Raw genomic sequence first — 12,743 nt, forward strand, 5'->3', positions numbered from 1 at the left:
GCAAAACTAAACAAATGAAGTCAAGTAATGTGTTGTAAATTGATCACAGTAACATAGAAAGTATTCTAAGTGACCCTATAGCTTTCATTTCAATAAATTTAGACTATTGCACCACCTGATAGCTTAACCACACATAGTTGTGTTCTGGACTATAATGAATGTTGGATAAATTGTTATAGTTCTCCATTGTAGAATATTTTCATTTTATTAGGCTGGGGCGTAGAACATCGACCTGGAAAGCTATCTGCAATAGCTAGATGATCAGATTTATGGCTGCTGCATGAACTTGTATTTTCCACATTGTAGTATAAAATCAGATAAGAGCCTTTTTAGAGGACAGTTTTAATGGATTTAAGGATGTGAAAAATGCAAGATGGTATGTGACAATTTTTACTAGTTTACACTAAGTTTTATAAAATAAGTATTGGATGTGATGTTTGCTAACATAGAGTGGTCAATTGGAGGACTAGAGGGAAAATGTGTCATGGACAAGTTCATGCTGCAATGTAAAGTATAATGTGCTAACTTTACTTTTTGTCTCTCCTGCAGGGTCAGAGACATGCTGACTGATGTTATCAAGGGTGCTTCAAAGTAAGAATTGTTCCTTTATTAGAGGCTAGAGAGTGATTTCCTCTGTATTTTTTTCATTGTGGGTGATGCAAGCCAATATTTCCTATTGATGTGATTTCAACTCATAGCCACAAGTATAAGGATAGGAGCTTTCCCTCCGTGTACTGCATTGTATAGTTGGCTAGGTGCATTTTCTGAAGAATTAGGCATAGGCTGCTCAAAAGGCAGAATACCACTCTATGCACTATTGGTCCAATCTTGTATGGCAAAGAATTTTCCTTAAGTCATTCTTTTTATAATTTTATTCCTCTCAGCTGTCTCTAGGGTGGAGCATCACCTCTTCAAAGCTAACCCACTGTCTCTCACTCTCAAGGGTTCCTGCTTGTGTCCAGACCCCTCTCCCTCCTGAAGGTAGATGCAGATACATATTTTCAGGCGGTCACTGGCATGTTAGCTCATGGCATTGGGTTAGCAGTGAACACTCTGGTCCCACCCTCAAACACCACTGAAAGGCTTTAGGAATGGTTGCTAGTAGCTTGATTTCTTCCCTGCGTACACGTACTTCATTGGTGGACATCACTTCACTGTGCTCTATGGTTGGTTAACCTGGATAACAGCTTCTTGTACTCGACCAGACAGGTGCCAAAAGCCACGAATCTGGATAAAAATAACTCTTAAAATCACTGGCTCTGCCATGGAGATCGCAGCAGTGATAGAACCACATTGCTATTTATCATAGGCTGATTCAGTGGGTGGTACCTGCTTGAGCTGCAGAGAAGATTAGTCTTAAATATATTGGGAAATTCAGAGTTCTGGCAGTTCTAGATATTCAAATTTTCTGTAAAGATTTTGAAGGTTTTTGCCTTTTTAACCATGCAACTGTTCTTGGTGAATGCTGCTGTTGGAAATGTTCACATCCACATGCTTCCCTGCCAATCTACCTTCAGGTAGTTCACTCCTGGGTAGAGGAGGAGATGAAGAAGAGGAACTGATTAAAATTGAACTCTATATTTTAGCTACTCATTAAATGCCTATGAAAAGTTAGAGAAGTAAAGGTTGAAATCCTTTGTGTAACTACTATAAAGAGCAAGATACAATACAGGGACATAATGAACTCTCAGAATGTCATTTCCTGGCTCTAAGTAACAAGAGCCAATGTATTGAAAAAGAAAGTACAAAGTTTTTGTCATGAAAATAGTTCACTGGTCAAATTAGTTCATTAGGTAACTTTTCACTGTTGGTTCCTGGGGTTACACTCTCTTCATGGCTAGCTTCAAGGGATTTCCCATGGACAGACCATGCCGCTGGAGCTTTTGCTATGTTTTGTGTTTATTTCCTAGTCTAACTTCAGTAAATTCCAGGATAGAATGGTCTAGTCTTTGAAACATTTTTGTTTTTTCTCATAGAACCTAGTGGTTTGTGGGTCTGTGGCATTGGTCTTTATGCTGACAGGCTGATATTTTGTTCTATGACAGTAGAATGTTTTTTATGAATTTAAGGCATCCAGGTGAGGGGGGGCAGTTTAAAAGTGTCTGACAGTTGAGGCATTTTAGAGTGCAACCACTGTCACTAGCAATAGACATAAAAATAAATGACTACATCAATAAATTCGGAAGTGATTTAAGGTAACATAAGAAGAATACTCTGAGAAATGAACTAGCCACCTAATCAAAATTATTTTAGCTATCTCTGATCCAGAGTGGTCTAGGTTTAGTGTCCCAGAGCTGAAAAGTTAGTGACATTCCATTAAGACGCTCATCTGCCTTATCAAAAAACTATTTTCAGATGCAAAAAGAAATCTCTAAAGACAGGAGAATGGGTTTGAGCTTTCAGAGTAGTACATATTTATAGTAGTAGTTGAGCAGTCTTTCTGGATATGCAATACAGTGATGCAGTGTGTAAAAACGGCAACTGAAATGTAGAATACTTCATCTAACCAGTACTGTACATTACATCAGCATCCAGTATGATGGTATTTCACATGTTCTATTCTACCTAATACCTAAAAGATAGACTACAGGATGACAGAGAAGTACTTGGAGCCTATCTTTGTAGTCCTTTTTCTGGACATAATCTGAATGCCCATGTCTTTATTTTAGGAAAATCTTAAGAAAAAGTATCTCAAAGCATTTAGCAGGAAAGGCTCACAAGAGTACCTGTTCCCTAGCAATTTTCAAAATCAAGATGATCGCAATCTAAATTTTAATTGATGGGAAAACTTGGATATGAAAACCCAGTTTTCCGCTTCCTCATTTCCAGCACATACACAAGCACAGAGCCTCAAAAGTGCCTAACAGTGGCTCTAGTGCATTGTAGCATAATTCAGATTTAAAAGTGTATGTGCTGGCCACAACTCTAGTTGCAGAATTTTAGATCTTTTCAGCAAAAGCAAAATATATAAATGGTGTGAGGCAGACTATTTAGCTTCAAAAGACTTTCTTTAGTTGCAGCAATAGTCTATCTCTCTCTCTCTCTCTCTCATATACATATACACACATGTTTGTGTTAGGCTTTGGATGACAAAGGAAGAAAGAAAACTATTGAAACAGTAAGCTTAGTTTCCTCCCATCTCACTGTGATGTGAGGGTGAGATGTGGGGCACTTCCATTGGGTGGGTGAACCATCTGAGATAGTTGTTAACTTTGAGAATCTCGCTGAAAGGTTGGTATTTGCTATACAGGACTCTGGTGGCATGTGCTTTCCCAATTATTAGTGTGTTTCATTATCTCGATCTCTTATGTCTCATTAATTACTGTTTATTCTTTTCAATAGGGACAGCCCAGTGGTGAAAGGAAACTCTATCTTAGCTTTAACTGGCCTTGCAGTTGCTGTGGCAAAATATGAAAATAGCCTTTCTTCAGACACTGAAGTAGGACCAGAGGTGAGTTAAACCTTAGAAACACTGTTTTGTCATCTTAATGTGACTTACAATCAAAACAAAAGCACTGGGAGGTTGCATGGCTGAGAGGTCTGATAATGGAATGCAGAACCCCTCACTCTCTCATCTGTTCATATCTAGTCCTGCTCAGTAGTGACCATTTGCTAGCTCTGCTCTGTGCGAAATGAGCTTGGTGGTCTCAATCTGAGTGTGTCCTCCTCACACAAAACACCACAGTTGACACATTTGTTGTCAGTATTGTCAGAGCAGAGAAAGATCCAGTAGATGTTGAGGCTCCCCCACCTGCTTTCTCCAGATCAGACTTAATAAAATGTTTTGAGAGAGTTTGCAGTGCCACTGCCTGTGCTCTACCTGTACTGCAGCTCAATAGAGGACTTCACTTTCTGGGACTAGCAATTTGGCACTTGTCATGAGCTCTAAATTCGCACCTGGAAAAGATCATTTGTTTTAGAAATAGATATATCCACAGTATGTGTGGGTGTGTGATTTATGTATATAAATAATTACATTCACAGCTTTAGTCCTTGTGTCCTCTGCCTCAGAGTATTGGCACTGGCATTCTTCTTATGTTGACCTCAAATCCTTAACCTTGGTGCATTATTTGGTCAGGAAAGGAGAACACCTGTTCTGCTTGAAGATCATTATTAACATGAATCTATTTTTCAGCTAGTAAAGTGATGATGAGTTGCTGGTATTTCCCAGTGTAACACAGTACAAATTGATAGTTTGGCTCAAGAAGCTGCTTGTAACAATTTACGTAACAGAAAATATAACTAGGAGGAGAGGGAAATGTGGATTGTAGCTAAATGTGAAAAGTAGAATTACGCCCAACTTTTCAGTGTAATAGAAACACCACAAACTAGTAGTCTGAATCTGTCTTATGTTAATTACCTTCCCACTGGATCTGTATGGGTTGGAAGAACTGTAAAGGGCCCCAGCAGCTGGGAATGCCACACACTGTTTTGCACTGACCACTCTGTCCAGGTTAGGAACAGTTTCGACAGGCTCTGGAAGGACAGTAATTCAGCCTTTTTATTGATGAAAAACATGGTGATGATGCAAAGCCTTAAGGAGGTTAAAGTGAAAAAAATTATGTATCTTTAAGACTCAAAGGACTTCAGAGTGAGAGGAATGAAGATTTACTTGATACATTGTGGTCTCCCAGTATTCTTGCCCCAATGCCAGAAAACTCTGCCTGTCTCCATCATGTAGCTGGTTTTCAACATGTTGACTTCCTGAAGATTCTTCTGAAACCCAGTCTCCATTAGGTTACTATGGTATCCTGCTACTAGGTCAATCTTTGTCACAGTTATTTGGACTCCCTGTTAATATTTGTTTCATTCTTGCATTTTTAGTGTTTTTACTTTGGTTAATAGCAGCTGTCAGAACAGGGTGGAGCATTTTACAGTAGTGTGTGTTTGAGATTTTGCCTGTGTGGCCAAAGTGTTGAAGACCCTACCTATGTAAGCTCCAAAGAAGGCTGGAACTTGAATTTGATTTAAACAACTTATGTTTTCAGAAAGTTAGCCTTACTCTCAGAGGTGTGACATTAGCACTTATTAGGGAATTGAGGACCCAGCTAAAGAGTTACAGAGCCTTTTCACTTATGGGTCACCAGTTTGGCTCTAGATCAGCTCAGTGGCAGTTAAAAGTTGTTTCCACCTAATGGAAGTTTTGGTAGTTTCTGTATGAGAGGTGTGGGGTGTGTCCCATTCCATGTTCCATATCACAAACTCATTCCCATCTCTTTTCACTAGATTTTAAGCTCTTTGGGGCAAGGGCAATCTCTTATGAAAGTGTTTGTGCAGTGCCTAGCACGATGGCTGGTTGGATTCTCTAGCAAGAGCTCCTGAAACAGGGACAAAAATTGCATTGTGTGATTAATTTGTAAGAATTGGCAACACTGTAAATTGCCACAGACAATTATGGGTAGGAAGAGTTAAAAAAATCAGAAAACAGACCCGAAAGCCATGATTTTATCATTTCACAATTTTTGCACTTTTTGGGTTGGCAATACTGAATTTTTGATATGAGTGACCTTCAGGAGCCTTTCCAGTCAGTTCTACCAGGAAAACAAGTAGGGAAGCATTAGTAAATAGCCCCCTTAGAGAACTGACTTCTGAATTGTGGGAAAAACTACATCTATATCTCAGTATGTTTGTTCAACTGTGGTTTTAAACACATCTTATCAAGCTAATGAGAAAAAAATATAATGACATATGTTCTGTCTGCAAGTTCCTGGGTCATGGTAGTGGAAATAGTACTTCTGGGAAATGGAATTAAGTTCTTCTCCATAAGGGGTGCCAGAGAACAAATTCAATCAAGTGAATTCATATAATATTTGTATCCTGAACACCCACAACTACTATCCACTTACAGCTACTAAATTAACTTGTTATAACATGGAATATTGAAATAGGGCCATGTGATTTCCTATTCCAAACAATAGGTTTTTTTCATCTTTTCTCAAGTGGAATAATAATCTTTGTTCTGTCCTGGGTTCTATTTCTAGCTCTGTCACAGTCTTTAGGGGATCTTTGGCAAGTCTCAATGTATCTGAGCCCATTTCTTGAGTTGTAGAGTGTCCCAGACATATTTTAAGGCTGGCTTTGTTCATTTTGTAAAGCACCTTGAGAGACTAGGGTGGAGAGCACTACATAAGCACACAACATTTGTTATTATTTTGCTAACAATGTTATGACTGAGGCACATACTGCTTCCTATTTCTGAGAAAATTGTCTGTTATCCATTTTATTTCTGTCTCGAGGGGAAAAGGTCTTTTTAGGACTGATTTCCAAAAGGGAAATTACAGTCTGTTACTGGGGGGCCTGGGTCAGGGTACTGCGTTGTTAGAGGTACCATCCATACATGGCACACTTTAATCCATGCATCATTTATTGCATTGGTAAATTGCACTTCCTGTGTCATAGTGACACCTCAGTTTACTGTTTATTTTGCGTGTATGTTCTGTTTATGCGTCTGTTGTTTTAATACATTCTGTTCTTGCTACAGCACAAACCATTAAACAGAATATGAAAAGGCACCGTTTGACTGAGACACAAGTTGTGGTCCTGTCTGCCCATATATAGTGGCTACCCACATAAAATTAAAGATCCCATGTCATTTTTCAAGATAATATCTTGGAGAATATCATGCTGTCCATTCAGGTTGAAAATTTTCAAGTTTTCATACATGATTTTTGTTTCCACATTTAATTTATGCCTCGCTCTAGGAGAATTGATACAGCCACTTACTTGCTCATATTGAGCCATAACAGTTTAGGGTTGTGTTTTTTAACCTGTACTGCTGCTAGTTTTGGGCCTGACTCAGCCATCTTTGCCGTCACTGAATAATACCTTATTCTGCTAACTTCATGGAATGATTTATGGGAATAAAATGTGCTACTCGTGAGTAAGAGTGGCAGAATTAGACCCTTGTTGAGTAGCTAAATACTTCATAGCTGGCCCATCAGCTGCTGAATCTGTCTTCTGTCCTTGAATGTGGCCTGGTTTAAGAATAGAAATGAATGAATATTTGGAAGCTGTTATTTAATGTTTATTGGCTTATGTCATTTTTCATTACCTGTAGACCGAACCTGATTTTCTTCCCACAAAACACTGGATTTCTATGGTGATAGAAACACTTCTTAGTATTGTGAACAGTCGCTATCGCGCTAAAGGTCAAGTTTTCCCTTGGTTCTACCAGGTACGTCTAGAAGTATAAAATATATATAAAGAAAGAGAGTAAAACAGTAACTATTATGGGCAAGAGAATAGGTATTTGGATTTAGTGATCTTAATGTTGATGATTGTATGAAATAATTGTTTAATCTTGGTTTTACTGATGCTATTCTTGCAAAAAGATGTGTGAGAGGATGAGAAGGCTTTATTTTATTTTTTTAGCAAATTTGCTTCTTATTTTTATATTTTTTCCTCAGATTTTTTCCTTCAACTGTCTCTTGAATTTTCTTCTCTGAGTTTCAGCAGTTATTGGTATCTATTTCATTTTTTTTTTTTGCAGTTTTTAAAAAACCCAACCCTAACCTCCATAACATTTCTACCTGCATGTACAAAACTTAACAATAAAACTTTAGCATATCAACCTAAATAGATTCTCACACCACACCACAAATCAAAATTCTGAGTTTGAATAAAAACATGGCTCTTAAATCATGCTCTGTAGGTTATATAACTCTGACTGTGAATGGGGAGTTATGCTGTCAAGGTCCTTCCCCTGAAAATGCCTTGCTCAACTCTCATATCTAGGGACTATTAGCAGAAGCATCCTATCTGATTTCAGACTTATAATTAGAACCTAAACCATGAACCTGAACCCCTTGAATAGCATCTGGCGGTGAACTGGAAGCCAGTGTAGTCTTCAGGAAACAGGTGTCATATGTTCCGTGCAGATACCACTGCTAAGTACACTGCAATTGTGTTCTGCATTAGCTAAAGCTTCCTTTCTAGATTATCTTCAAAATGGTATCCTTGTGTAGAACACCTTGCAGGAGGAGCCTTCAAGGGCACTGCATAACAGTGAGCCTCATTGATAAAGGGTGAGCATACTCCTTTCCCAGGGGAAGACACAACTTCTGTCCCTCTCTAAGTTCTTCCATCTGCCTAATAATATCACGTCGATCTGAGCTTCAATCACCTTGCCATTATCTATGTTTCTGTCTTGACCAGTCTGCAGGGAAAGCAAAGAAACCACACAGCTTGGGTTAGATGAGAGGAACATAGAGTGGGGTGTAAGCCATGTGATGGAACCGCAGCTCCAGTCCTCTCACTGTCTTCCTAGTGGCCTCACATAGGCTGAACAGAAGGGGGCTAATAGAATGGTTCTTGCGAGAGGTGCAAGAGGTGGCTCAAGGTGAATGAGCATTTGTACAAGAACTCTCTCTACAATCTCTCTGAAAGGAAGGAACTGATCCATAAAGGGTGGTCACATCCAGCCACATCAACAAAACATCAAGGGCAACAGTACTGAAGACTGATAGATCTAAAAGAGTTAATATCAATTCTAGTCCTCTGTCATCACCGGGGGAGGGCCCAGACCACCAAAACCAGTGCAGTTTTAACACCACTTTCAAATATAATGCCAGACTGCCAAGGGCCAAGGAAATCCAGGGACTCAGTTGGTACTAGAGTTAATATGTTGCAATCTTCCAAAACACCTGCCTCCAAAATGGTACAATTTAAAAATACATTGTATTTTTGAGACAGAGCCCAGGGACTTCATTCACAGCAGTTCCCTCTTCCAAAATACAATATCTTTTAAAATGTTTTTTCTTTCTCAGTCTGTAAATTTCAAACGACAAAGCCTCCTGTAGAAATCACTGCTCTACAGGATACCTGGCATTCTAATTTGAATCTTTTTCTTCCCATAATTATATATAAGCTAATACACATATTGTAGGCTATTGCATATAATCAGCTTTTATTTATAGCTTTGTAAATAGAGGCAGTTAAAGGGCTTTCAGCTTTTAAAATGGAAAGGAATTTAAAGCCTTTGTGGTGAATAATCTGTCTCCTGGGAAGCTTTTCCACCAAAAATTTTGCAGGATCTGCTGATGTTTCTCCACTCTAGACTTGATGCTTCCCCACCGCTAAAGCAGCATTTTTTTTTTCTTCTTGATAAATTCCTGGCTTTCTATAATTACAGAATCGCATGCCTGTTTTTATTTACACATACGTGAGTTGGATCACTCTGCTGAATATTTTAGCAAGAAAGCTGAATATGAAAAGAGAGAAATGTATTTATGCTCAGACCAGCTATTGGATTCCTATTTCCCTCACCCACTTTGTTTTTAATTCCATATTTACTCATTCTATTTTGATTCTAGAAGGTATATTTTCAATTACCATATTATTAAACTGGTTGTGGGGGGAAAGGAAATGTTGCTGGAGGCAAAGCCATGAAATACTATATGCTCCCAAATAGAAATGCAATTACAGTACTGTATGCTGTATATTTTTACATTCCTAAAATACCGTTTTCCCTCACAAATTGGAAAAAAGAACAAAAACATCTTTTTTTTTTTTTAATGTGTCCTAGAAATCGTATTCTGGTGAAAACACAGCCAGTGCTATTGCTCGCTCCTGTGCAGCCACTGCTTTGTCTCTCTTGGTGCCAGTTTTCATTGTATCCTGCAAGGAGAAGGTTGAGGAAGTCCTGAGTGTACTGACTGCCAGGTTACCTGGGAAACCAAATGCTGATGAGTCTCAAGCTGTTCAAATCCACATAGGCCTTGCTTTGGGGATGTTTATCTCACGTTTGTTTGAAGAAAAAGTCAGGTATGGATTACAGTCTACAGCAGGTGTGTAAATAACTAACTTCCTCCCCTTCCCGTAATGTGGCATTTAAGTTTGCAGAATAAAGTGTTTACATTTTGTAGTCTAATGATTCCCAAGGTCTTTTGCAAGATTACTTAAGACATTTTTTTTATTTCTTGATTAATCTCTTCTTCTTCCCCTCCTCTGTTATTGTTGCCATACTGTGCTGGGTGTGCTTGTTTAAATACAGCATCACACTCTCAAGATTAATGATGCGTTTTAGTTTTCATAACTGTGTAGGTGTTAAGATGCTCGTGTGACTCACTTAAGTGATACAGCCACAAAAAGAATGTTAAGGGGATTAGCTACCCTTATTTATATCATTGTATGGTGGTATTCACAATTGTAAGAACATGATTGTCACTGTTTGTGTTAAGCTATATGCTGCAGAAGTATGACATACAACAAGAATGTCTGGTTACTTGCACCTGATACTAAACATCTTGGCTGCATCATGAAACACACAACTTTCTAAAAGCTGTGTATATCCAGTATAATGGACCTTCTTGAAAGTGTATCGTTACTCTGTGGGGTGAAGACAGCATTTTCAGGGACTGTTTGGTAGAAGTTATCCTACAGCATATCTGCAAGGTTGAAAGGAGACTCTCCAAGATGATTGCCACAGATTCCTGAATGTTGCCAAGAAATTCAGGCACTCACCTTAGGCTATGGATGTTTTTACTTCATGACTTTTAGGGTTTGTGTTTGCTTACACCCTTAGTAAAATACAGGTACTTGATTTAGGTCTTGCTGGCATATCTATTATTTTTATCCCTTCAAGCTGATGGTTTCTGAATCACCTCCCTTGGCTAAAATGCATTTTGCATTAATGCGCTACCCTGATACTCAATACTAAGGGGATAATGGGAAAATAAGATTGCCCTGCTTTTTAAAAACCTACAGCACAGTTTGAGGATACATTGCCTCTTGATAATTAGTCAGTAGTGACAACTGAGCTACAGATAAGCCATAAAAGCCTTCTGAGAAAACAGGATTAGATCATCACACTGTACCAGGGGACCTGAAATATAGTTTGACTTTTTTTTTTTTTTTTTTTTTTTGAAAGGAGAATAGCAAGAGAGGACATTTTTTTAAATTCCTTACATATTAAGGCAGGTCAGTTTTTGCTTTTTTGCCCCCAAATTTTCTCTATCGTAGATATTCCTTAAATTCAGCTACCAAACTCTGACTTAGAAAAGTATTTATGTTGAACCTAGAGATAATTTACACCAAAGCCTTCCTACTCTTTAAGAGGATTTTCAGTACATTCTGTAAGCAAGAAATCCCTTGGGGGTTAGTTCAGGATGTTCAGGCCTCTTTCTCCAAATAAGATCCAAGGATTTTGCTTTTCATTTGTGGTGCTGGTGGTAAAGGAACAACTTTTCAAGACCGAGCCACAAAATGAAGTCTTAAAACATTAAGCCTGTGAAAAATTAAAGGTGCAGCTGCAGCTAATTTTTATGGGGCATGTAGTACTGTGGTTTTCTTCCTTTTTGGTGTTAGCAGTAAAGGTCTCGGGCTTCTGTGTGAGTGCTGCCTCACTACAACTGAGCCAGTTAGAAACAATGGTGGGTTCTGAAGTGGATTCGTGTACTTCAGCTGTACATGTATTTGTGTGAAAGCACAAAAAATGAACAATTGTGCACTTACATAGAATGAGAATCTATTTTTTTAGCAAATAAAAAATAATGTTGAATGGCAAGTTCATTCTTCCCAATATCACAAGCAGCATGAAGAACTGAACAGTGTCTTTTCTATTTTATTTCTTTTTTGTAGTGATGTATCTGGCCAACAGATTAATTTACTTCTAATGAAGTCCCTTGATGCATTGGAAGATTGCTGCTTTGACACCAGTCTGGAGTACAAGTAGGTTTATTCCATTACTGATGTCAGTATTTACTATGATTGCTACTATTCATATAGGCCATTAGGGCTTCAACCCACAAATTCTGAATTTAGGACTACAAACCTGTTGCTATGAGGAGACTGATCCTGTCCTTGGATACTTCTACCTGTCTTGTGTCTTCTAAATCCATTACCATGCTCATTTTAACATAAATGTTAGGATTAAAAATTCAATTATCTTGTTCATTGGAGATGGAGCAGCAGGCAGTGGCAGCAATTTGAGGCGGAGCATTGTTGCATACCTTACCTGTGCGTGTTCATTAATGAAAAACACTTTTGAAAGTACCCCTCAGTGTTCTTCTATAGCTACCAAGATGTTCAATAGAGTCTAGTTGCTGCTGCTGCTGCTGCTTCAGAGCCTATTACTGGAATGTGCATGTGTGCACAATATAGTCTGAGCCATAGGAGCGGCTGCCTCGCATGGCTCCTTTATCTGGAAGAGCCAGCCTGTTAAATTAACAGCTGTGGATGGCATGAAGAATATGAAGGGAGGCAAATGTATGTCATTTGCTGCGAGTGCCTTGAAGAGAGAAGCAGTGTGTCAGCAGGGCAAGAAATTTTTGAAGAATATTCATAGTTACCAACATAGGCAAGCCCAGAAGTATCCGTATACTGAATTATTTCCTGTACATTAGTTGCCATTTAACAATCAACATGTATTACAGAATGGCATCTCAGATATGATAGTTACTTTCTATTCTAGGAACAGAGAAATATCTGCAATATCTCAGGTATCTCTGTGAGTAAATGTTAACTTAATAATGATGACCACTTATGTTGATTCTTCTGTTACCAAAGTCAGCAGAGCAATAATTTCTGTTCTTCCCCTCCCCCTTTGTACTTTTTCAAAAGCCCAGGAGGGGTCACAGCTGCACTTCATTGGGCTCTGAACTTGGAAAGCTTAGTTTGGATTCTGATTTGAGTTTCTCTGCCCTTGGCTGGCATAGAATGCACAGGGAGTTGTATCAGCTGCATCACATTGTTGTACCCACTGCTGCTTAAGATAAAAGCTTCACAGTAACAGCCAAAATAGGCCC

At 38.6% G+C, this 12,743-nt stretch overlaps 1 protein-coding gene across 1 annotated transcript in view; it reads left to right on the forward strand.

Moving 5' to 3' along the window:
- FOCAD (focadhesin) overlaps nucleotides 1–12,743 on the forward strand; it is a 200,311-nt gene that overhangs the window by 158,119 nt on the left and 29,449 nt on the right. The window contains exons 24-28 of the mRNA XM_026652328.1: nucleotides 550–591; nucleotides 3,343–3,451; nucleotides 7,058–7,174; nucleotides 9,524–9,762; nucleotides 11,578–11,667. Of these exons, the coding sequence (XP_026508113.1) occupies nucleotides 550–591; nucleotides 3,343–3,451; nucleotides 7,058–7,174; nucleotides 9,524–9,762; nucleotides 11,578–11,667 (597 nt within the window). The remainder of the gene's footprint in view (nucleotides 1–549; nucleotides 592–3,342; nucleotides 3,452–7,057; nucleotides 7,175–9,523; nucleotides 9,763–11,577; nucleotides 11,668–12,743) is intronic.

This window comes from Terrapene carolina, unplaced genomic scaffold, assembly GCF_002925995.2.
Source record: "Terrapene carolina triunguis isolate 2854851 unplaced genomic scaffold, T_m_triunguis-2.0 Scaffold113, whole genome shotgun sequence".
Taxonomy (NCBI): Eukaryota; Metazoa; Chordata; order Testudines; family Emydidae; genus Terrapene; species Terrapene triunguis.